A 26371-nucleotide genomic window follows, 5' to 3' on the forward strand; every position below is an offset into this window, starting at 1 on the left:
AAACGACCAAAGGATACAGAACTTTTTTGTACCACTAGTGTCAAAAACGTCTCTATTTTCTGTAACTACAACATGTGTTCAACTTAAAACTTAACGCCTTTTAAAATCAAGAGAAAGTCATTAAAACCACTTTAAAGCAGTCTTCTTTCTCTTTTGAACTCAACTGAACCTCGAATCACCCAACTGGCCTCCATTAATCATTTATAGTGGCTGACCTTTGACCCGCCTTTTGCCGACCAAAGTGTCTTCCAGCTCGTTTTCTTTCTTTTTTTTTTTTTTTAGAGACAGTGTCCCGATAGAAAAAGCTGGTGTGGCGTTCACGGGTGGTGTCTGTGTGCTGGTGACGGGTGGTGTCTGTGTGCTGGTGACGGGTGGTGTCTGTGTGCTGGTGACGGGTGGTGTCTGTGTGCTGGTGACGGGTGGTGTCTGTGTGCTGGTGACGGGTGGCGTCTATTCACAGGCGAAGTAATCTTTGAGCGGCGCAAACAGATGCCTGATGACCGGGACGCTCCAGGACCGACCCAGCAGCTTCTGTCTGGCACCGCGACCCATGTTGGACACGTCCGTGTAGTGGACCGGGAAACCGAAAATCCTGAAGGGGGAGAAAAAAAAACAAAAAAACAAACAGCAATAAAATCAAAAGTTACGATGATGCTACGAGTTCCGAGGGAAGAAGAGCACACAGACTAAAATACAGCAGGGAAGGAAGGACAATGAGGGACAGGTGAAAGTAATCAAAAATCTGATGTTTCTCCAGTTTCAGGTCCGTGGTGAAATCACACGTTCACATACCAGCGGTCACATTAACGATGAAGAGACGACACTCTGAATACTTCCTCATGAAGGTTGCCGCTTCCTGCTGCCTCGGTGTGTGTGTGTGTGTGTGTGTGTGTGTGTGTGTGTGTGTGTGTGTGTGTGTGTGTGTGTGTGTGTGTGTGTGTGTGTGTGTGTGTGTGTTTCCAGCTCACCTCTCCAGCTCGGTGCACCACAGTATGTCCTCCTTCCCGTTCATTAAAACAGGGAAGTGCTGGTCTTTCCCCTGTTTGATGGAGTTGGAGCGAGTCGTGATGGTGCGCACTTTTCCGAACTACAAGACAAAATAAAAAATTCACCCTCAAAAAACAAATGCAAAGAAACGGCACGTTTAAAAGAGTAAAAAAAAAGAAAAGAAAAGTGAAAAACAAACTGAAAACGGACCTTGGCGACGCGTCCGTGCTCCAGACAGTCCTGCAGCTCCAGCTTGTCCATCCCGGACGCACACAGAGGCCTGAAACACAGAAGAGGACATTCAGTCCCATAAAGACTTTCTGTTGACAGACTGGGATGTGAAGCGTTTCCCAAACCTGTTCATGCCCGGCATGTTCCCCCAGAAGTATCGGGCCCGGTGGGCCGCGGAGACCTCGATGGCGTCGATCATCACCGGGTTACACTACAATAAAAAAACACACCGCATTTTCATTTTAGTTTCTGTTATTCCACATTTTGTTTTTCGCTGCTTTAATGTAAAAATCAAAGCTTCAAGTTGACATCTTAAAAGTATTAAGTTCATTTAAAAAAAACGCAGCGACTCGCCTCCAGGAAGCGGGAGATGTCCCGCTTGTCGTTGACGCCCATGGCGACCACGTTCTCGAACATCCAGAAGAAGGGCCGGTCCTCTCCTTCCTTGGGCTTGGCTTCGCTCAGCAGCCGGTAAAACTCGAAGAACAGCCTCCCTGTTCCTTCTGGAGAAACACCACGCGGTCGGAAAATAAAAGCACGACTTTAATTTCTGAGAAAAGCATCCGATGGTCTCAAACTACAGACGATTAAAAAATGCTGGATGAAAACGCCGTGCGGTCGAAACAGAAAGCGGGAAAAACCATCGTCGACCTGCGTGACATCACAAAAGTGATTATGAATGAAATAAAATAAACCATCAGAGGCCGTCAGAGGAACCTACCATACAGGCCTTTCCTCGCCGGGTTGACGATGGACAGGTCGTTGCAGGGACTTCCTCCGATCACCAGGTCGAACGGACCCCACTCGTCAATCTGAGGGAGACAACAGCAGTTTAACATCATCAAAAAACAAAAAACAAACAGAAAATAATCTGATTTAAGAAGCTTTCATTTGCAACTTTTGGCCATTTTAACTTGATTTATTGCTTCGATTTTGGATTGATTAACTGTGTGTGTGTGTGTGTGTGTGTGTGTTTGTGTCAGATACACAACTTTAGATCGACACAACAGAGAACAGAGTCGCGTCTTCCTCACGTTTTTCCTGGTGATGTCGCGGACGTCGTGGACGTACTGGATCTTTCCTTCATGTCTCACGACGCCCACTGAGATCGAGTCCTCGCACACCTCCGAGGCCACGTACTGGTCCACCTTGAAGCCCAGGTCCCTCAGAACCAGGTAGCCTGGACACACACACACACAGGATTCAGATGGATGAAATATCACATGGGGTTTGAAGTCGACGCACACACACACACACACACACACACACACACACACACACACACACACACACACACACACACACACACACACACACACACACACACACACACATTTTTGTCTCACACTCGTTCTCACCCGTGGCGATGCCGTCGAACAGGGAGAGGACTCTGATTGGTCGTCTCTGCTCTGCAGGGACTGCTGGGTAAATCTTTGGTTTCTCCTGGAACACGAGCAGAAGATACGATATATAAAAACAATTAACAAACAAATTACATTTCAGTCTCTGTGTCACTTTTTACTTGAAATTGTTCCGAATGTAGTTTAACATTCGAACCGTAACGACTTGTTGAAATTTAAAAATGTAAAGTCCATATTTGCAGCAGAGCGTTTGGAGTAGTTTGCCTGTTCGACAAGCAGAGGGCGCTCTAACAGATCTCAAGGTAAAGAGATGCTCATTGAAATGTCATTGGTTGAATATTTTAAGCAGCTAGAGATAAATAAACACCTGGCGGTGCCACTTCTCCGCTCACGTGCCATTAAACTACAACAGAAGAAGAAGAGGGCGAGACGATATGGAAAATCATAAAAAAACAGAAGACGGTGACGGATTTTCAGACATTTCAGTGAATCTTTCAGTGAGATGATTCTGACAATGATGCAAAATGCCCAAATAATTTCGATGAGATCAAAGTTCTATCATTTTGACAGGCTTTCTTGCAACAGCGTCATAAATCTGAGCTGCTGGTGTTTCACAGGTCAAAGCAAAGATTCTCCCTGCGACAGATTTTTGTTAAAACGTCGGTTGAATCTCGTGCAAAAATATTTCCAAAATGCCATCGGCGACTCACAAACTCCTGCCCGTTGTCGTTGGCGAAGAGCTCCTGCAGCTTCAGGCTCCAGTCGTGTCGCCGTTTGAGGGCTCCGTACTGCAGCAGTGGCTGACACATGTAGCAGCGCCACGGGTCCACCATCCGGGCGTAGTTAGACGCTCCAGGATCCACCAGGATGTCCAGACAGTCCACGCAGAAACACCTGGTGGGAGGAGGAGGAGGAGGTGAGGAGGATGAGGCGAGGAGGCGGAGGAGGGGGAAGAGGAGGAGGAGGAGGAGTCTGTACCTGCAGCAGTTGGCGTTCCCACAGAGGAGAACCTCTCGACCTCCGCAGCAAACGGTGCAGTAAGACTGGTAACCGTCATCGTCGTACATGTAGGACATCTCCAGGTAGACGTCCTGAAAAAACACACACACACACACACACACACACACACACACACACACACACACACACACACACACACACACACACACACACACACACACACACACACACACACACACACATTTGACATCGTAAAGTCCTGACAACAGAAATGTACGACATTATACAGAAGAACCACCCTTCGGAGATGGGCGGTATTTTTACATGCACTTGTGTTTGTGGGCGGAGCCAATCACAACTACGCTCCGCTAAATGCTGTTTCAACTCTGACAGGTGTGTGTAAAAGATACTTGGATTTATTTTAGCATATCGATCCGACTGGAAAACAAATTCTGCTCCGAACATCACTGACATTCAAAAGTAGAAATGATAAATTATCAAGGCGATAATAATTTATTGGTATTATTATTATTACCTTGCATGTTTGGCACAAGCCTCCTTCAAACAGCGGGTGGAAGGTCGCTGCTCTCATCTTTCCACAGGAGAGACAGAACTCTGGACAAAAACAACACAGAAACACATACGGATCAATCAACCGTGCACACAGCAGAAATATTAATGAATGAATTAGTTATTAATTCATAATTAATGAATTACCTTCTATACTTCTGTTATTCTTCAGAACTTCATTTACCATTTGTTCTGGCAGGAAAAAGAGGTAAACAATAAAAAATTCAGATATTTCCAGATTTTCTAAAATGTAAACTGTACACTCTGCTCCGGGCGACCTTTGACCTCTACCTCTGCTGTAGGACTCCTCAGGGGCGGCCCGGCTCTTTAAGAGACTGACTTTGGGTCGCTTGGCGCTGGGGAGGTACTCCGGCGGGGAGACATCGAGGACCTGGTGGTCCAGAGGGTTACTGTCTGCACACACACACACACACACATTCATCTCTTACTTCCTGTTTTTTTTTTTTTAATATGAATCAGCGTGTGAGAGTCTGTCTCTGCTGCCTTGCTCACTGGCGCTGTGCGTAGGTTTGAGTCCCTCCTTCCCTTTGGGCAGGAAGCCGCCGTTGGCCCAGTCCAGCATGGGTTTGACCTGGTCCTCCACGTTGTCCGACTCGCAGCGTGGGAACGTCTTCTCCGCCCGGATACCGGCCATCTGAGACGAGAGGCGTCCCGGTGAGACACGCAGACATCAGAGGACATAAACTGCGTCGCATTGCAGCTTTTGGACCGGTTTAAGGTCCCACAATAATTGGAAAAAATAAGTGTAGAGGTTGGGAAAAAAAATCAGACCTTGAACAACGAAAAAAGCTAAAAAAAATTAAAAAAAAAAAAAAAAAAAAGAGAAATTAAAACTGCAAGCAGTGATGTACAGGCCCTCGCATTCCGGCGTGCAGCGTGCGAGGGACCAAATATACCCGCTTAAAGTTTGTCTCGTTTCCTGTCTCCAGCAGGGTGTGCTGGCGAGCCGTTTGGCCACGCCCACTCGCAAAACACATCAGATGTATCGTCTCACCACGCCGGATGTATGCGACACGTTTCGTGAGGTTTCAAGCATCCCTTGACCTTAAACATCAACTTCCTGTGTCACGGCAAGACATCTAACTTTGCCGCATCGTCACGGCGACGCCCATTGACAAAGTCGAACGAATGTCTCAATATATCATCGACTACATGTTTAGGTCATTGTGACCCGACTGTACGTTCATGGGATCAACCAGTTCGACGTAGAATGTGAAAGTATGAAAAGTGTCATTTCCATTGGCCAACAGGGGGCGCTATGACTATGAGCGAATATTCCCCCACTGGGGTCTTCAGGGCGGGGCTGTTATCATACCTGTGATGTTTGGAGAAGGTTGGTCCATGTACATAAGAGTTAAAGCAACTCGTAGTTTCATGGCAAGACGCTCAAAATGGCCGCCTCTCACGGGCACACACATCGATGAAAACAAATTATTTTGATGACTTTTAATCCCAAACATGTTTTCTATCCAGGGAACCTAAATTCAAGTCGGTCCAACAAAATCCCTCGAAGGAGTTCGACAAAGTACAACGTGTCAGAATCGCTCAAAATGGCGACTAAATTCAAAATGGTGGACTTCCTGTCGAGTTGACGTAACGGTGTAATGTAACTTTTTTGTGCGTCTCGGTGTGATACACGTGTCCACCGGATTTTGTGAATTTAAGTAAATGTGGCCGCCGGGGCATCTCTGTAGGGGGCGCTCTCGAGCCGTTTGGCCACGCCCACTCGCAACTCCACTAGAATATTAAATTTTTCGCCGGGAGACAAATGTGTTTCCACTTTCATGAGTTTTTGAATATGATAAAGCCTCCAAAAAGGAAAATCACTTTACGTAAGAATAAGAACGTCCAAGAAGAATATTTTTACGAAAAACAACGCTCGGTGCTCGGGCCCTAATAAGAGTTTATGTTTAAGTTTGTCAGAGTTTTGAGTCTGAAGCATGAAGATGAAGATTGACAGGTGAAGATGAGAGAGGGATCACGGGATGTAGACGGGGCTGAACGAGCGTGAAGAAACCTGCAGTCCACGACTAAACACACACACACACACACACACACACACACACACACACACACACACACACACACACACACACACACACACACACACACACACACACACACACACACACACACACACACACACACACACACCTGTCAACACACACACACATTAACTAGAGAATGACAAACACAGATGAAACAAAGAAATACGAGGTCATAAACTACTGGCTCAACATGCATACGATTAAAATAAAATGATATAATGTGAAAGATTATCGGCGGAGATTTGTGATCCGACAGGAAGAAACACGACTTCTATTTTTCTTTCGTTCTCCCATCGTGCTTTTATTTTTCATGACAGGATGAGATTCGGTCGATAGCGAGCAGGAATCCCTTTCAGACACACATCTGTGTTTGCTTTACTTGGGCTACCGGTACACACACACACACACACACACACACACACACACACACACACACACACACACACACACACACACACACACACACACACACACACACACACACACACACACACACACACACATAGTGTGAAACCACAAAGCTGATTCTAACTTGAACACTTGAACTATCAAACCCTCCGCAGATCTTCACACTTTAAAAACCACTGACTATATATATATATATATATATATATATATATATATATATATATATATATGGTGCATCCACATATATATATAAATAGCCGAACAAACGGTTTGATCTTTCAGCGTCTCATTCGTACCGTATAGAAATATAGTTCTACTTTAAATCGTCCTGCGGAGGTTAAAAGATAAAGTGCAGAAAAAATGTGTCTAGTATATACAATAAAAATTAATAAAATAACTATATATTTTAAACCTCCACACACAACGGGAGGCTGCTGTGCAAAGTATGATGGTGTTGATCATCAGAAATCATTTTAGACAATAAATGAGGATAATATTTTTGATTTATTCAAAGCTGATCACAGAAAGTTGTTATTTGAAAGAGTTGATTTTTTTTCTTTTGCTTATGTTCGGGTCCATCTGGCCTATTTGAATAAACCTTTAAGGGGTTTGTTTCTGTATGATGAACCCTCTAAATGTTTTCAGGACACAAGCTAAGTGCACGGTTATGATCAGAATACATTTTTTGTCTGACAGCTGAAACAATAGAAGCGTTGCATTTGGATGTGCAGCCTGAATCTCACCTCCAGCGCCTGGAAGACGGCGCGGCGGTAGGAGGCCAGCTTGGTGTACGACGCCTGGCTGAAGAACTTGGGGAACGCCGTGATGGAGTCCAGCTTGTCGGCTGAAACCTGAAAGAGAAAATAAAAGATAAAAACCATGCCATTAAAACCGAAGAACCACGACGACCACCGTCCGACTTCCACTTCTGTCCGTCCCCCCCTCTCCCGTCACTTCCTCACCTCGGAGAACTTGCCGTCTCCGAACCACTGCAGCCACCTCATGCCGTGGCTCGCCTGCCGCTTGCCGGTGGCTCGCCACGTCACCACGATGCCGGGCCACCAGGAGAAGCCTTTGATTTTCCCCCAAACCAGCTCGCCGATCCCAAAACCCTTGTTGTCCTGGAGACGAAACAGAGAGAGTCTTTTAAAAACCCAGCTACCGACAACAACACACGTCTTAATGTCTCTGAAACAAACTGAAGAAAAGAAAAATGGCATTTAAAAAAAACAACAACAAAAGAAACAGGACAAATGTGTTTTTGTTTTACTCGCGGCGGATTCAAGAGCAGGATGGAAGAAGAGAAGAAGGATGGAAAGAAATCTGTAATTATATATGTATTGTGCAAAATCTGAAAAAAACTAAAAACAAAACATGCTTCAGGCTGAAGAGTGAAGAAACAGAAGATGGTGGAAAGAGAAGAGATATGAGAACAAATAAGTAAAATATAAACAATAATCTGGATTTATAAATTGCCAAAAAACCCTCTTTAAAATGTTTTTATTTTTTAAAGTCGGTGACATTTTGAAATTAACATAATTTTTCTCCATCCAGACAGAAAAAATGGCACCAAGTGAATATTTGTGTCCGAATTTTAAAAGTAAATGGAAGAAGGAGGAGAAATGTGAGAAAAGTCAAACAAAATGCACATTTTAATATTTTAATATTTTAATATTAGAAGACTCTTCCTTTGGAGACCAGACTTCAAATCTTCCATAACTTCATTTATTATAAAGTCAAAGGAGGCAGGTTTTTTTCAAACCCTGCAAAGATCGCAAAGAAAAATATCAAAGAGATGAAACGTCTTAAAAACATAAAGACGACAAAGTGACACGTCTGATTTCACTTCTTTACTTCTGCGGTTTGTTCTGAACTTTAAAAAAAATTCAAAACACGTCATTAACTCGTTTTTCTCTCCTTTGAAAGTCGCTGTTTTTCCGAGCAGCTGTGATTTCTAAAACCTGCAGACGAGCACGCACACACACACACACACACACACACACACACACACACACACACACACACACACACACACACACACACACACACACACACACACACACACACACACACACACACACACACACACACACACACACACACACACACACACACACACACACAGAGGCGCTGCTGTGCAGACCGCCGGTCGCCGTGACCTGAATACGACTATTGATAGAGCAAACAGACTGTGTGTGTGTGTGTGTGTGTGTGTGTGTGTGTGTGTGTGTGTGTGTGTGTGTGTGTGGCCACCTGCACCAACACAAGGCCAAGTGGAGGAGGATCTGAGGACGTCTGTGAAAGGAGGTGCCTCCCCCCCTTTTTTTTATAGCGTTTTGAAGGCCGACGTCCGTCTCCCTTCTTCACCTCCTCTCATCTCAGTGGGACTCAGACACGTTTACGAGGTTTCTGAGTGTGCAAGTTTAAATTATAGACTTTTATTTTTGTGTATTTTGAGGAACTTTGAGGCTCATAATGAGCTCAAACTTCCAAAATCTGCACGACCGTTTCCATGTTGTCTGTTAATGACCAAAATTATGACTCTAGTCATCGCGAAACTAACGACGACGTCCTCCGCTGTGATTAGACGGCTAAGTTAAAAAGCCCAAAGGACACACACACACACACACACACACACACACACACACACACACACACACACACACACACACACACACACACACACACACACACACTCACGCTGTACTCCGGCTGCGTCTCGGCGCTGGACGCGGTGCCGCTACTCTGAGCCGAGTCCTTGGAGTCCTGCTCCATCAGCTCCAGACGGGGGACGTCCGGGACCTCGGTGGAGACAACGACGGGCCCCTGAGGGCCGAACGCACACTGAAAGCACGGAGAGAAGAACGTTTATGAGAGGACAAAAAAAAAGCTCAGGCGAACGGGTCAACTTGTTAAATGTGCAACAACAAAAAAAGAAAACTACGTTATTAACTTCGCTAAACTTCAGAAAGTCCGTCCTGAAAGTCGTTTAAATCTGCCGACTCTGCAGCTGATCATGTTAGTTCCTTTTATATTTTTTTTAATTGTATGTTATCGAAATTAATTGTGTGTGTGTGTGTGTGTGTGTGTGTGTGTGTGTGTGTGTGTGTGTGTGTGTGTGTGTGTGTGTGTGTGTGTGTGTGTTTACCAGCAGCAGGCTCGGCTCCGGTTTGCGGTTCTGCCTGCGAGGTTTGGTGTGTGCGTGTGCCGACAGTCCGGCCTGGAAGATGGTTCTGGGTCGAGGTCTCTGTCTCAAACCCAGCTGAGACGCCCCGGAAGACTTGTCCTGTACACACACACACACACACACACACACACACACACACACACACACACACACACACACACACACTGAGTGTAACGTCTACAGTTCACCAACATGCTTCCCAGACCCGAGCTGTGTGTCGGGAGTCCTCATACCTCGCTGTAGGAGTCCCAGGTTGTTTCCTCCTCTTCCTCCTCCTCCTCCTCGGACTTCTTCCTGCTCCTCTTCCTGCTTCCCCTCGAACACTCGTTACCATCTGAGGAGAGACGGAGAGGAGAGACGGACGGTTGGACAGACGGCAGAGAAGGAAACTGAATAGTTTGAGGAGATGTGGTAGCGGAGCAGTCGGCTCCTCTCGGTCGTTTCGTCTCTTTTCTGGGTCATAAATTGTAGAAATCACTTCATTCAAAGCTCATCAGAAGCCTTGAACATAATCGATAAGAAAATCAAGGATTTTCTTTTTAATCCAACTCAGTTAATTACTTGAATTCACTTTAACCTGCTTATTTTGATCCAATAAATTCAATAAATGATTTATGCCCAAAACTGGCTTTAAAACCTTGATTATTCTTCTTAGAAAATTACAGGAAGTTACGAGACCTCCAAAATAAAAGGTTTTGTGTGTGCGTGCTACCTTGAGGTGAGGCGGCTCCTCCGTTCTGTTTGGGGCTGAAGGGTGACGGCGGTTCGGCCGCGGTCAGAGGGCTGTTCTCATTGGTCAACTCCACGCCGCTGTCGTTCTCCGATAGGCCCTCGGCTGGAGGAATGCCGCCGTTCACCACCGCCTGAAGACAGACGGGAGGACGTGTTGTTTAACGGAGCGGTGAAGCGGTTGGAAAGAAAAATTAAGACTACAACTCCCAGGGTGCATTTCAGCGAAGGACATCAGCACCTTAAAATGAGAAAAACTGAAAATGCTGATTTATAATCTGAAACTTGCATGATTTCACTTGAGCAATTCTTGATGCAGGGCCTCTTGTCCATAGCAACGGTTGCCGAGGCGGACAGATAATGTAATTTTTAAAGCCTTGTGTCAAACTGATGCAAAAAAAATAAAAAATAACCTTCTTAGAGACAAAGTTGAAATGATAAAAGATGATGTTCATTCGAGGTGGACCCTGAAACAATATCACAATATTTTAGGGTATTGACAATATGACAAAATACTGAAAAATGTTTTAGAATTAATTTGAAGAACAAAAAACTTGCAACAAAATAAGTGTAATAGTTTTATACGTCGGGATAAACGCAACAGTTCTTCTTCAAATATTTAGTAAAAACCAAGTGGCAACCAAACGTGACGTCACTTATTGATTTCATCCGTCACCATGTTGCTATTTTGGAGCAGGAAGTGACCATATTTGGATGAGCTGGGGGGGAGGAGCCAGCAGTGAATTTGAGTGATCTCATTGGAAACCTGACAATACTACGTCCCGCCCACCGATAGCTGTAACCTGACTGCACCACAGGCCTGTCAATCAAACAGACACGCCCCCAAAAACAGGTCTTCTTGAATCTTCTTTTCTAATGAATGAGGGATTATTTTCAGATGGACCTCCAGAAAACTAAGAAGAAGGAGTGACTTTAGCTAACAACACCGAGATAACTGATGGACACATTTTATTCACTTTGGATTTGATGAGAGAAGTTGAATGGGAGTCTATGGAGCCGGAGGCTTTTTGGAGCCGACCTCTAGTGGCACTCGCTGGTATTGCAGCTGAAGACACTTCTGCAAACATTTTTATATTCAGTCTGACGTGCTCTGACATAACATATTTTACATTTACCCACATTTGTAGGCGGATCATTTAGTTTGAGCTTCAGAAACTCACCCGGCCGGTTCTCCTTCACCGCCGATGAGGTAAGAGATGTTTCAGAGGGAAATGAAAGCTTCCCCTCCTCACCTCCAAACATCCCTCCGGCAAACAGGTCGCTCCCTCCAATCTCATGACTCACTGATTTAGTGTGTTTGTAAGAATGTATTAAATACCGACAACACTCAGAGAAAAGAGACGCTTCGGCTTCTTCAATTAAAAATAGTAATTTTCTGGTACCTTTAGGTTGGAAAAAAACGTGACATTTCAGTGTTCTTACGTGTATTTGAATGCATTTTTTTTAATGACTTGAAACCTGCCTGCGAGACATAACTTGTGTTGATGAGTAATAGAATAAATACACGCAGGGAAGCGAAATGAAGCCAACACGGATGCTGGAACTCATTCAAGAGGTTCTTTTTGGGTTTTTTGGACGCCAATGACCCACTTGGAGTGTCGTCAGTAGTTTTAAGAAGAGTTACAATCGCTGAACAAGTCCCGACCACGCCGCCACCACGTGTTTGCTAAACAGTTAGTGGTGTGAAAAAGTGTTTGCCTCCTTCCTGATTTCTTATTTTTTTTGCATGTTTGTCACTTAAATGTTTCAGATCATCAAACAAATTTAAATATTAGTCAAAGATAACAAAGTAAACACAAAATGCAGTTTTTAAATGAAGGTTTTTATTATTAAGGGAGAAAAACAATCCAAACCCACATGGCCCTGTGTGAAAAAGTGTTTCCCCCTAAACCTAATAACTGGTTGGACCACCCTCAGCAGCAACAACTGCAATCAAGCGTTTGCGATAACTTGTAGTCTTTTCCAGCTGTGGAGGAATGTTGACCCACTCATCTTTACAGAGTTGTTGTTGTAATTCAGCCACATTGGAGGGTTTTCCAGCACCAACCTCCTTTTTAAGGTCATGCCACAGCATCTCAAGAGGATTCAGGTCAGGACTTTGACGAGGCCACTCCAAAGTCTTCATTTTGTTTTTCTTCATCCATTCAGAGGTGGACTTGCTGGTGTGTTTTGGATCCTTGTCCTGCTGCAGAACCCAAGTTGGCTTCAGCTTGAGGTCACGAACAGACGGCCGGATGTTCTCCTTCAGGATGTTTTGGTAGACGGTAGAATTCATGGTTCCATTTATCACAGTAAGTCTTCCAGGTCCTGAAGCAGCAAAACAGCCCCAGACCATCACACTACCACCACCATGTTTTACTGTTGGTATGAGGTTCTTCTTCTGAAATGTGGTGTTACTTTTACGCCAGATGTAACGGGACACACACCTTCCAAAAAGTTCAACTTTGGTCTCGTCAGTCCACAGAGTATTTTCCCAAAAGTCTCGGGGATCATCAAGATGTTTTCTGGCAAAAATGAGATGAGCCTTAATGTTCTTTTTGCTCAGCGGTGGTTTTGGTCTTGGAACTCTGCCATGCAGCCATTTCTGCCGAGTCTCTTTCTTCTGGTGGAGTCATGAACACTGACCTGAACTGAGGCAAGTGAGGCCTGCAGTTCTTTGATGTTGTCGTGGGGTCTTTTGTGACCTCTCGGATGAGTCGTCTCTGCTCTCTCGGGGTAATTTTGGTCGGCCGGCCGCTCCTGGGAAGGTTCACCACTGTTCCATGTTTTCTCCATTTGTGGATAATGGTTCTCACTGTGGTTCTCTGGAGTCCCAAAGCTCTAGAAATGGCTTTAGAACCTTTTCCAGACTGATAGATCTCAATTACTTTCTTTCTCATTTGTTCCTGAATTTCTTTGGATCTCGGCATGATGTCTATCTTTTGAGGATCTTTTGGTCGACTTCACTTTGTCAGGCAGGTCCTATTGAAGTGATTTCTTGATTGACAACAGGTGTGTCAGTAATCAGGCCTGGGTGTGGCTCGAGAAATTGAACTCAGGTGTGATGAACCACAGTTAAGTTATGTTTTAACAGGAGGGAGCAAACACTTTTTCACACAGGGCCATGTGGGTTTGGATTGTTTTTCTCCCTTAATAATAAAAACCTTCATTTAAAAACTGCATTTTGTGTTTACTTGTGTTATCTTTGACTAATATTTAAATTTGTTTGATGATCTGAAACATTTAAGTGTGACAGACATGCAAAAAAATTGGAAATCAGGAAGGCGGCAAACACTTTCACACCACTGTATGTCATCATAGAGACCATGTGACCGTTTGAATAGCCGGCTTGGCTAAAGTCACTCCTTCTTCTTAGTTTTCTGGAGGTCCATCTGAAAATAATCCCTCATTCATTAGAAAAGAAGATTCAAGAAGACCTGTTTTTGGGGGCGTGTCTGTTTGATTGACAGGCCTGCGGTGCAGTCAGGTTACAGCTATCGGTGGGCGGGACGTAGTATCGTCAGGTTTCCGATCAGATCGGTCAGATCCACCGCTGGCTCCTCCCCCAGCTCGTCCAAATATGGTCACTTCCTGCTCCAAAATAGCAACATGGTGACGGCTGAAATCTGGCAGTTTACTGTTTACTAACAAGCTAGCAAAACTGCTCTGCTTTTGTTCACCACAAGTTTATTACAATTAGCTACGACTTTTACCTCCATCTCTGTTGGTTGTCAGACAAGAACCAGCTAGCTGCAGCTAACAACAAAATACATTGTTTTATAAAACACTTGGTAATAAATAAGTTATGACAGACAAGTATTAAAGCTTTAGAGCAGATAGAATGAGTTTTTTTCACTTTTTAGCTCATCGAACAAAACTTTTTTTTTTTTTTTTTTTTTTTACGCTAATTCAACTGGACACAAAGGAGAAATTAAATCTTATGAATAGAAATCAAAAGCTGAATTTTTTTCCCGTCAGTTTTACACTATGTATAATATAAAATTTCACTCTTTTTACAACTCACATTAGTCAGGCATTTAAGTGTGCTACACGGAGGTATTTTGGCATTTAATCTTCTCATTACCCAGCAGAGACATTTAGCGTGTAAACGTCTTGTGATCCCTTAAAAGATGTGACACAGAAAGTGTGCAAAGACTCAGAAAAAAAAAAAAGAACCAGCAGCTGTGAAACAGATGGAAAACAAATACCATTGTCCCGAGTTTTTAAAGGCGAATCGCAGCGAAGCAAATCAGCTCAACGTCGTAAAACAGGGAGTTCATGTGTGTGTGTGTGTGTGTGTGTGTGTGTGTGTGTGTGTGTGTGTGTGTGTGTGTGTGTGTGTGTGTGTGTGTGTGTGTGTGTGTGTGTGTGTGTGTGTGTGTGTGTGAAGCCAAGTTTCCCCCCTGTAAGACATGAACTCTGTGAACTTGTGTGAAAGTGTGTGTTCAAGATGGAGTGAGAAGTGCTGACAGAAGCAGACGGAGAGAAAGTTTTGAATATTATTAATCCTTCTTTAGGAAAAAAAAACAAAAAAAACAACATTTTAAACCAACAACATGAAAACTGTAACGTTTGTCTTTAAGAACCTTTTAACACCTGAACGTCCGAACTAAAGTTCCTGTTTGGTTTCACGTGAACAGTTTTTGTCATCATCTAAACATAAACCTAAAAGTATAACACATCCATAAAATGCTGCACGTAAACTTTCCTATAGGAATTAAATTTAAAAACTCAAGATGAAACCATGAAACAGACCGTCTGATTCTCAGCTTCCTTCACCGTGTCCTGTCGTCATATTTCAGAGATGACGGACAGGCTGCAGGTTTAATGTGAGACGTGAGTGATTGAGGAGCTTCGGAGGTGAAACGAGCGACGGAGAGACGAGCAGCTGCTGCAGGAGCCGTTGCAGACGTTTACGATGCATCACGGCGACGGCGTAAAACACTTTACTGTCCAACTGTTCTGATTAAAAAGCGACGGCTTACGTGGAAAGCAGGGAAATAACCAGGACTTAAACACACAAAGAGAGACGCGAAGTTTCAGGCTGGATTCTTTGCTCATTTTCATGATTACTGCATCAGTTAAATTCCTCTAAAGAGGATTTAGAGAAATAAAATGATTCTTTCCCCAGAACGAACCGTAAATAACGAATTAAACGCAATTAATTTTGGCCTTGGCGTCCCGACGCTGAACAGCTGGAAGGAATCTGCCTCCCTGCAGCACAGCTGTACTTCACGTGGCTTCGGCCCCCGCAGAACTTTTTTCCCTGCGTCACTAACTGACGCATTAAAAACCTAAAATACGACACGTCAACCTCGAGTCTCGTTTTAGTAACATTCTGTAATTACACACATCAGACTCAGAAACTGGTGGAAGAAGAGAAGCAACCACATGCAAACCAAGAAACATGCTTCCATAGGACCAGATTCAACCAGAGAAACATGTAGACACTTAATTTGATCACTAAAGATCTCCGATTCAAAATGTTATGTTCACAGACTGTTTATAAAAGTGTTCGTAGCTTCCAGGTCTGAAAAATGGTTCTGACCCAGAAGTGTCTTCAGCTGCAATACCAGCGAGTGCCACTAGAGGTCGGCTCCAAAAAGCCTCCGGCTCCATAGACTCCCATTCAACTTCTCTCATCAAATCCAAAGTGAATAAAATGTGTCCATCAGTTATCTCGGTGTTGTTAGCTAAAGTCACTCCTTCTTCTTAGTTTTCTGGAGGTCCATCTGAAAATAATCCCTCATTCATTAGAAAAGAAGATTCAAGAAGACCTGTTTTTGGGGGCGTGTCTGTTTGATTGACAGGCCTGTGGTGCAGTCAGATTACAGCTATCGGTGGGCGGGACGTAGTATCGTCAGGTTTCCAATCAGATCGGTCAGATCCACCGCTTAGCTCCTCCCCCTCAGCTTGTCCAAATATGGTCACTTCCTACTCTGAACCATCAAAGATGGCTACAGACAAAATCTCAACTGGACTGAACTGAAACCAACGTGGTGACGTCACTGGTGGTTGCTGATTGGTCTCAACTTCCTTCAGCTCACCGTTGTGCAATAAGAAGCACAAACACACCTGGTGTCCCCCCCCCTCCATTTGTCAGCCACTGCGAGAAAGTGTGAAATTTGCTCGTCACAACTCGTCTCGTTCGGAGCCAGAAAATGAGGTTGGATGTCGGGCAAGTAGCTGTGTACACGATCATCATCATCATTATCCTCCATTAAGCCTGCCTGCCTGGATATCCATCACCCTCCTCCTCTTCCTCCTGGCTGTTCGATGAAGCATTAAAAGCAGCCGCCTCCTTTTTTTCTCTGTCTTTCACTGTGAAAATACTTCGATAGTACTTTTATGAAGCATGTGTACGTGTTCACCGTCGTACATCACACACATTCCTCAGTGAGTAACAGTCTGCCCCGCGGCGCTCTGACCACGCTGTCAAAACATCTTAGCGAGGCCTAAATGATTCGGTGGCAAAACACTTGATCCGTGCATGCGGTTTGTCACTGTAGGGGGGCGGAGCTTCACAGCTCCCACAGCGACAAAAATGCAAGTTAACGGAAGAATGTTGTGTTTATTTTTCTAACCCGCTGTCGTAAGTTTTTTGGAGTTACAGAACTCACACCGATGCTTCTCCAGAGGATCCTCGTCATGTCCTCCTGCCGACAGTTTTACTCGTCTACCGGCGGAGATGCACCAATGAAAAGCAAGAAAGAAGACGGCTGCTGGCTGGAAAGCTCAGCAAATAAGTTTCTTAGATACTCTCAGCGTGCTTTGGTTGGAAACTGTAAGTAAAAATGACCTTTAACCTGACCTCCAAAATCTGAAGGTCACCAGTGACCTCACGTACCGACACCTGTGAACGTAATCTTTCGGCAGCAACATTTTATCATAAATGTTCACTTTGGCTCGGCAATGAGGTGTTTAGACGCTGGAGGTCAAAGGTCAAGGTCACAGTGACGTCACGTCTTTCCCATTTTTCTTTTTTAAGGTCAAAGTCGATTAGAGATTCTCATCCGTCCCTTCCATTCTCGTGAACCCAATATCTGAGGAATGAGGGATGACCTGATAACATTTTGGTAGTCAAAGGTCAAAGCTCAAGGTCACTGTAAGTTCACATCCCTTATCTCAGGAAGGCCTTCGGGGAATCTTTTCAAATTTGGCACAAAGATTCACTTGAACTCAAGAATAAACTGATTAGAAAAGGAAAAAAATAGGTCAAAGGTCACAACGTCACTGAGTTCAACTTCAGCTTGACAGATTTTAAAGCCTGAGGTGAACCGTGTGTCCTGAGGTCAGACCAGTTGCTTCCTGCGACCTTCCTGAAGCAGGACGTAAAAACGTCATGTCGTGATGTCACGTCGATAAGTAACAACCCGCTGGCCCTCGAAGCTGTCCGAACACGAAGCAAATACCTCGTCACAGCTAAGGCCGGTTCCCATTGAGACGAGCAAACAGTAAACAGAGACGAGGGATTAAGGCTGCGATGAGGAGGAGACGAAGGGGAGGAAGAAGAGGAAGAGGAGGGAGAGAGAAACTGTGAGGAGGAGACAAAGGTGGAGGGAAGGAAGTGTCGCTTTCAGATGGGGGGATGATATACGAGAGGGAGAAAGAGGAAGAGGTGGTAACGGACAACAGGAGCCCCTTTAAGTGTGTGTGTGTGTGTGTGTGTGTGTGTGTGTGTGTGTGTGTGTGTGTGTGTGCGTGCGTGTGTGTGTTTGCAAATTGTAAAAGAGTGTGTGTCTCTAAATACTGAGAAACACAATTAATCCATTTTCGGAGCACGTAAAGACGCCACTGTGCCCGCTAATGTCCTCCCTCCTTCACTGACTCCTCCCTCCTTCATTTACTCCCTCCATCCTTCACAGACTCCTCCCTCCTTCCTCTCCTTCCTCCCTCTCTTCCTTCGCTGCCTCCATCCTCGTCTCCAGCCCATATTACTTAATCCATCCTGTGTGGATGCAGCTGTGTGTGTGTGTGTGTGTGTGTGTGTGTGTGTGTGTGTGTGTGTGTGTGTGTGTGTGTGTGTGTGTGTGTGTTCGTACACACCCTCACAGCCAACTTGCATTCTCAATTAGACTCATAACAGGCTGGCGCTCCTGTCCGGGCATCTGCCTTGGCATCTACACACACACTCCTTTAAAACCACTGCTGGCTCGGAGAGAGCTTCGGGGAGTGGCTGTCTGTCTGTCTGTCTGTCTGTCGGTGTGTGTGTGTGTGTGTGTGTGTGTGTGTGTGTGTGTGTGTGTGTGTCTTACTGTGGCCGTCATGTTGTTGCCCTCCTCCATGATAGCAGCAGAGTATTTGTTGGAAGGCATCGCGGTGGCGGTCGACTGGTCCAGTGTTTGTCCTGACTCCTTTTCAAACCTGAACGAGACACAAAACCAGGAAATGATCAGAACCAAAACCAAAACAAAACCATACGGTTTACTTCTCGCTGTTGCACTTTGTGTGAACTAAACTAAAGTTGTGTCTTATTAACACAAGTGTCCACTGACGCGTTTTCTGCCAGCTGAAAATGACGGGCGCTCCGGAGACATCGAGGTAACAGTTCATGAGGATTTTGAGTGAGCGGAAACAACGACCAGCGTTCGGTTCAAGGAGACGTGACCCCTTCTTCACTGTGATTGGACGGCAGCAGGAAAAAGTGACAGTGACGAGCGAAGCGTTTTATTTACCCAAAGCTGAAATAATTGAAATCTCAGTGACCGAAAAAAACCAACATTTAAATAACATAAGCTGCACTCAGAAAAAATACCTCTGCACTGTCTTCAGATATTTGCATATTTTTCTGTACTTCTAACTTCGAACTGCCCTGGAAATAAAAAGAACAGGACAGGACGAAGAGCTCTGAAGGAGACGAACTGTGAGCAGACGACCACGGCTGGTTATCCCCAGCGGCGATCGATCAGTTCGGAGACTCTTCCTGTTCAACGTGTTTTGGTCGGTGAGCACGAACCATCGCCTGAAACTTCAGCCTGCTGCACCGCAGTCTTACAAGAAAGAAAGAAAACGAACAAAGAATAAAATACAGAAACAAAAAAAAAAAAAGCAAAGAAAGACAAGCAAATAGTGGAGAAAGTAAAATTAAATGCATCAAAAATAAAAGGAGGTGAAGAGGACAGCGCTGGTTTCTCCACCAGGAGGAAGGAGCAGGTCTGACATGCCCATACAAACCTGAGGTAAACAGATACACAGGTCTCAGGGTGTGTGTATGTGTTTAAGAGTGTGTGTGTGTGGTGTGTGTGTTTAAGAGTGTGTGTGTGTGTATGTGTTTAAGAGAGTGTGTGTGCGTGTGTTTAAGAGTGTGTGTGTGTGTGTTTAAGAGTGTGTGTGTATGTGTTTAAGAGTGTGTGTGTGTGTTTAAGAGTGTATGTGTGTGCGTGTGTTTAAGAGTGTGTGTGTGTGTGTGTTTAAGAGTGTGTGTGTGTGTGTTTAAGTGTGTGTGTGTGTGTTTAAGAGTGTGTGTGTGTGTTTAAGAGTGTGTGTGTGTGTGTGTGTGTGTGTGTGTGTGTGTGTGTGTGTGTGTGTGTGTGTGTTTAAGAGAGTGTGTATGTGTTTGCACATGCAGTGTTTCTGTAGCGCTGCACTGTGACTGTGTGCATTCCTCTGAGCCTCCATGCTGGTGCACATGAATGCAGGGATAGTGTGTGTGTGTGTGTGTGTGTGTGTGTGTGTGTGTGTGTGTGTGTGTGTGTGTGTGTGTTTAGGTTTACATTTCAAGGAGGTGAACTGCTTTGTGAAACGAGCCTTCACAGTTTTTACACACACGGATCTGGAAATGCATACAAAAAAGTTCCACAACTACAATGAGAAAAAAGTACAGTGTGACTGTTTGAAGAGAATTATATCTCCACACACACACGGTTGTCGGCGGCAGGAAGCGCTGCGCGTGTGCAGATGGTTTGGTGGCCTCTGACTAATCGAAACCATCTCTGACATCCTTACATATGAATTTGTGAGGGACTCTCCCTCCGCCGGGGACACGGAGAGGTGAAAGAGTTCATTGTTCAATCGGGACGCTGCCGTCCTGCCTTCTCGCTGCCACTTTTGACCTCCAGAGCTCCAGCAGACCGAAAGAGGTCTAAACAAGCGGTCGGCATGACAACGTGGAAAATCAGGTGGCGTTGAAGCTACGCAGAAAGCTCTTTGACCGTCCGGCCGTCGAAGCGTGCCGGCCCTTTAACTGTGACGTGTAATCAAGCGTTCGGCGGCTCCTTCACTCATCACTCTTAAACCCGAAGAAGAGCGGCCGTCGTCGCCTTCACGGTCACGTGATCGCACTTTCGCCTCCACGCGGTAGTCGTGTAAGGACGAGGATGAGGAGGGCACGGGTTCACATCCGCTCAGATATTAATGCTCCACTTTACGTCTATTAATTATTAGGTTTTTGGAGAATGGCCTCCTTCACGGTATGCTGTTAAACAAAGACAAGGCGCGCCTTTTTGACGAAGGGAAGTTGGGATGATGAACACCGTCAGATGATGTAAATTCATCTTTCATCAACGATTTTCAAGCATTGTTTAAATGAAGGTATGTATCCTGTCAGTAACAGTAAGAATGAAGTTTTCCACTTGTATCTTTATTTATCAGGGTTTTAATATTAACCTCCAGGGTGTTCTTTAATGTCATTAATTGTCATGACAGTGATGAGATTAAGCGCTGAAGTCTGTAAACATCGCTGCTGTACCAATTAATGACGTTAAAGAACACCCCAGAGGGGAATATCATGATTACACAACAAGTTACGGACCACATAAAATATGTAATCATAACGTATTCATATTCACTTCACCACAGGCCTGTCAATCAAACAGACACGCCCCCAAAAACAGGTCTTCTTGAATCTTCTTTTCTAATGAATGAGGGATTATTTTCAGATGGACCTCCAGAAAACTAATAAGAAGGAGTGACTTTAGCTAACAACACCGAGATAACTGATGGACACATTTTATTCACTTTGGATTTGATGAGAGAAGTTGAATGGGAGTCTATGGAGCCGGAGGCTTTTTGGAGCCGACCTCTAGTGGCACTCGCTGGTATTGCAGCTGAAGACACTTCTGCATAGGAACCATTTTTTACAGCCAGAAACTACGAACACTTTTATATAAAGTGAATGACTACATCATGTTATTGAGGGATTTGCTGGTGTTTTCAAACCCAAATAAGATGTAAATGATCTGCATGTAGAGCCAACCAGCTCAACCTGTCTGTCTGTTTGCTGTTGATTTCACTTCCTCGCTGTGACGTACGTATCCGACCGGGCTCATATTATTCACACCGGCCTGTTTACAACCGCGGCTTTGCAGAAGTGCGTTTGAGCTTTCAGAAACATGAGGGAAGTGAGAATGAATTAGAGGCGCTGAGGAAGGATGGAGGGCCGAGTGAGGGGCCCACCAGAAGGGGACACTGAGGACAGAAAGAGAGGGGGGGCGAGGAGGGGGAGGGGAATGGGGGTGGGGGGGGGGGTTCACATCAAAGTTGAGTCTGGTGGCGAGAGATTAGGAACTGCATTGCAAGAGGGGATTGTTCACTACCCAAAGTGTGTGTGTGTGTGTGTGTGTGTGTGTGTGTGTGTGTGTGTGTGTGTGTGTGTGTGTGTGTGTGTGTGTGTGTGTGTGTGTGTGTGTGTGTGTGTGTTAAAGAGGGGGTGGGGTGGGTGGGGGGAGGTCAGCTCCTCGGGGTTTCTCTCTCGGGCTGCATTCCTCGTCTGTCATGTACTTTATGGCCCCTTCCAGCTCAGCTCGACGCCTCACACTTTAGACATTGTCTACTTTGTTGGAAGGCATGCGGCCTCATACGGTTCATCATCCATTCAGCTGCCTGGAAGGAAGAACCATCTTTTTATTAATCACAACAACAAAACTATAAACAAGATCTAAAATCACGACGATGATTCTGGACCAAAACGCGGCATTTTTTCTTACCAAACTTCGGATGCACAAAAACTGCGAATCGCCTCAAATTAAAAGACAATTTTAAGATGTAACGTCAGAAAACCAGAAGTCCACTCGGAAGGCGAAGACCTCCAACAATACCAAGAGTCCGCTCCTCTACGATATGCAAATCTGGGGACATCGTAAGCTCGTGGTTACAACACGGCGTTGGAGGGCGTCTAGAAGCCACAGAGGCTAACAGTTTATCAAGCTAACGTGATGCGGGAAATACAAAGACAAACTAACCTTATCCCTCTAAGTTACGAAGACAAACTCTACGTGACTACAATTACAACATATTAGCTGAACATCCAAACCAAACATTTCTGTAAATGTCAGCAAACGACGTCACAACTCGTGAATTTGAGGCATATAAAAAATTTCTAGTTCTGACGTCGTGAATACCACAAGAAGGCGCCGTTCACGCGGACACTTCTCGTCGTTACACGGTAAATACGACCTACATCCGAGTGCAGCATTCGTTTGCCGAGGTTAGTTTCACCTGTCCCTCGTTGTGCTTCCCTCCCTGCTGCATTCAGCCTTCTCGTCTAAGTGGTGAACACGGATCTTAAAGCACTTAAAGATTATACGGACTGCACCTCGGATGTGTCGACAACCTGCTACAAATAAATAACAGAAATATTTAAGAATATTATTCTCAGTCAACTGTTGTCAAGTTTCCTCCAGTAAATAATTCATGCATGAGCCTGTTTATATGTATTTACTTCCTGCATCAACACCAACGATAAGATGTCCTTAAACATGAAACCTGTCCGACGTCTGCTCTGCTGAGACTTCAGGTGGTTTAAGATGAGTCAAAATCTTCTGAAAAACAGAATTAGAGTCAAAGGAGTGATGAGAAGATTTCAGTGTAAGAATCTGTTTGGATATTGATGTGTTGAGCCCGTTTAAAGCTCACAGCAAACAAGAAGAAACCAAACGCTCGGTGAGCATCTGTGCAAACACTCTGCTGACAAATGGAGGGATTTTAGTTAAATTACCGCCTCCGGCCCGCCACGTCCCGCCGATTATAACAGGTCGTCTCTCCTTCGGCTGCAGACCTCTGGGATTAAAACCAACCAGGAGCCTCTGAATGATGTCACGGTATTTGGTCTTGAAGCTCGACCCATCCAGAAAGTGTTTTACAGACTGCAAAGCAAACTGACCCGTGGTTCTGTTGGACTCGGTCTGAGACCACCTCTTGTGTTTGGAGGCTTCTTTTTACGTTTCAGAAGTGAAAAGTCAAAAAAATCCAGTCCAGAACTCTTACTTTGAAAACGGCATCTGTTTTTCCTGTAGTTAACATCAAACTGAAGGGTTCTTTTGTCTCGGAAATTGCTCTGAAATTATTCAGACCATTAATTTGTAGATGATCTATGAACAAAGTCGGCCTGACTCAGCACTTTGTAAAGTCCAGCAGGGCGCTTCGTCTCAGCCGTCGGCGCACGTGGAAGATGGGAAGGTGTGATCTTGGCTGCGTCCGCCTGCCGAGGAATGTTTTGGCAGATGAGTCTGGCATGCGATCAGTAAATCTCGTTGTGTCATTAAAAACCCGCAGAACGACTCGTTTGTCTCACAGTGAGCGGTTCAGGATGAATCCAGCTGATCGGGTCGTTTTCACAGAACATCTCACAGGGGAAGATTTAAGTTTATACACTTAACTTCATGTGTGATATTCACTTCAAAATATTTCTAATGTGATATCTGCAGAAATGACTTTCTGTCCACAGAGGTCAAAGTTTCACAAGTCTTCCTTCGAAAGGTCTAAAAAAAACGGCAGTAAAATATCTTCTTCTGCCTCGATGTGAGCTGAAATCATTCATTTATCAAACTATTTGATCAAGACAACAAGAATCTGCAACCATTTTGATAAAGGAATTATTATATATTATTATTTTCTCAAATTTTACACCCAAAATGCTTAATTGTAAACATAATTTTGATGAGCTGACAGTAAAACTAATCCTGAATATCAGCTTTAGACCAGATAAAGACGTGTACTCATTGAATACAGCAGATTCTCAACCTACGAACACAATGCGTTCTGAACAGCTGTTCGTAAGCTGAATTGTTCGTAAGTCGTTATATATTAAATTAGCATTTAGCATTAGCATTTAGCACTAGCATTTGCTTTCTTAGGCATGATAAACACGTGAGAAACGGGTGATAAATATATGAGAAACGGTAAAGTATCCAAGATGGTACGAACTAAGATGAACACAACAACGAAGTGAGTGTTGGAGCAACGAACGAAGTGTTGGAGATGAGCCGGTGCTGCTCGGCGTGGGTTGCGGCAGGAAGGGGAATCAGTCGGATGAGGCGCGCTGTACAAAATACGAACTTGCGAACGCAATACGGCATTTTACGAACATTTATGGACATCCGTCAGCGGTTGTTCGTATCTACGAATGTTCGTAACTCGAATGTTCGTAAGTTGAGAACCCTCTGTACTCTCCAATAAGATACTGCAGGAGGCACTTTTTTTTTTATCTGAGCACAAATGAGCTGTTATGACCCATGTTTTGCAGAATTGTAACATCATTTATGAGTTTCCATCACAGCCATGTTGCAGTGATTTTAAATGTATGCAACAAAAATGCAATAAAGTTGCTCTAAAAGCATAAATAAGGAGATTTCTCTAACAGAAACTGTATTTTCTAAGGCGTTCACATCAGTTTGTGGTATTTAGGTAGGATGGTATGGTAGGTATTTACTTTATTAATCCCCGAGGGGACATTTTTTTTTTGAAAATTTAATTTAAAAGACATATTACGTGTATTTGTTTCCTGACAGATGTCTTTCTGTGTCCATCACCGTTTACTGTCTAACGCATGGCTTCTCCCTGGCCTTTTAATAAGCGGGTTATTATGGTGCATGTCTTTGCTGCTTCCCGTCAAACAACTCCAATAAATCACGGAGTGACAGGAGGGCAATAAGAGGAAGTGGAGCCGTAACCCCCCACCCCCCCCCACCCCCACCCACACACACACACCGTCTGGCATGTTCACACACCGGAGCGCGTGAAAAACTAGAACCATAAAAAAAAAATTTAAATTTTTTTAAAAAAAGATCCCGTCGTGCAACCCCAACAACTCCGACATCCACACCGCGGCGAAGTCCACACGAAGTCACTGGAAATTCACTTTTCAGCAACAAAAAGACGCGACAAACTCTTTAAAAGTGACTGAGCACTTAAAGAAAAGGTTCAATTCCTGCAGAACTCGTTTCAAAATCACTTTAAACTCCGCATGTATCAGCAGAGACGCAGCACGAGCGCAGGTAATCACTCTTACCCGGTGCACTACAGCTGCGTTACACGATTAACCGACGATCAATAAACTCTCGAAAAAGCGAAACCATTATTGAGTTAAAACTCACTAATTGTTGCAAAGTTCAACCAGATTCAGACCACATCTGCATGCTCGTTCACGGTGTGCAACACGCGGGGGGAGGAGGAGGAGGAGGAGGAGGAGGAGGGCAACGACAGCACGAGCGACCTGCAGAAAACCTCTCACAAGTGCACGAGGGGGGAGAAAACGTAAAGACGAGGCAAGGCTTGCACGAGGGGGCGTCGAGGAAAAAAACAAAAGACAATTAAGGAAAACAGAGTTAAAGTAATAACGTGCAACTTTACTCGGTAAATTACTGCAAAAGACAAACAAAAAAAAGAAGAAAAAACGCCCTCTGTCGTGAAATACTTACATAACCATCCACGCTCTCTGCACTCATCCGCGGGAGACAAATCTGAGACAGCACGCGGTGTTTTCTGTCAGAAGTGTGTTGAAATGTTCTTGTAAAGTAGCTGAAGGAGTAAAAAAATCAATTCAAAAGTCTGCCTTGAACTTGAGCGCAGCGTCAGGAGTCCGGTCCTCTCTTCACGAGCTGTGGAGTCTCTGTGGGAGCAGCAGCACGTTCACCCTTCTCTGTCTGCCTGTC

The 26371-nt window shown here is 44.6% G+C and overlaps 1 protein-coding gene across 1 annotated transcript; it reads right to left on the bottom strand.

Moving 5' to 3' along the window:
• Nucleotides 1-316: 316 nt before the first annotated feature.
• LOC138636930 (DNA (cytosine-5)-methyltransferase 3B-like) lies at nt 317-26371 on the bottom strand. Its single transcript, XM_069725249.1, has 22 exons — nt 26138-26371; nt 18758-18866; nt 10486-10636; nt 10007-10107; nt 9735-9872; nt 9287-9430; nt 7549-7707; nt 7330-7437; nt 4623-4764; nt 4401-4523; nt 4257-4301; nt 4075-4154; nt 3558-3670; nt 3290-3473; nt 2577-2661; nt 2253-2398; nt 1940-2030; nt 1573-1721; nt 1344-1429; nt 1198-1267; nt 969-1087; nt 317-592 (listed from the first exon to the last, which is right to left on the bottom strand). The coding sequence occupies exons 1-22, from the start codon at nt 26143-26145 to the stop codon at nt 451-453; spliced, it is 2493 nt and encodes an 830-aa protein (XP_069581350.1). The 5' UTR covers nt 26146-26371; the 3' UTR covers nt 317-450.

This window comes from Brachyistius frenatus, unplaced genomic scaffold (genome assembly GCF_029030835.1).
Source record: "Brachyistius frenatus isolate BFR_SWC_R1_liver_20210118 unplaced genomic scaffold, ASM2903083v1 Contig_417, whole genome shotgun sequence".
Lineage (NCBI taxonomy): Eukaryota > Metazoa > Chordata > Actinopteri > Embiotocidae > Brachyistius > Brachyistius frenatus.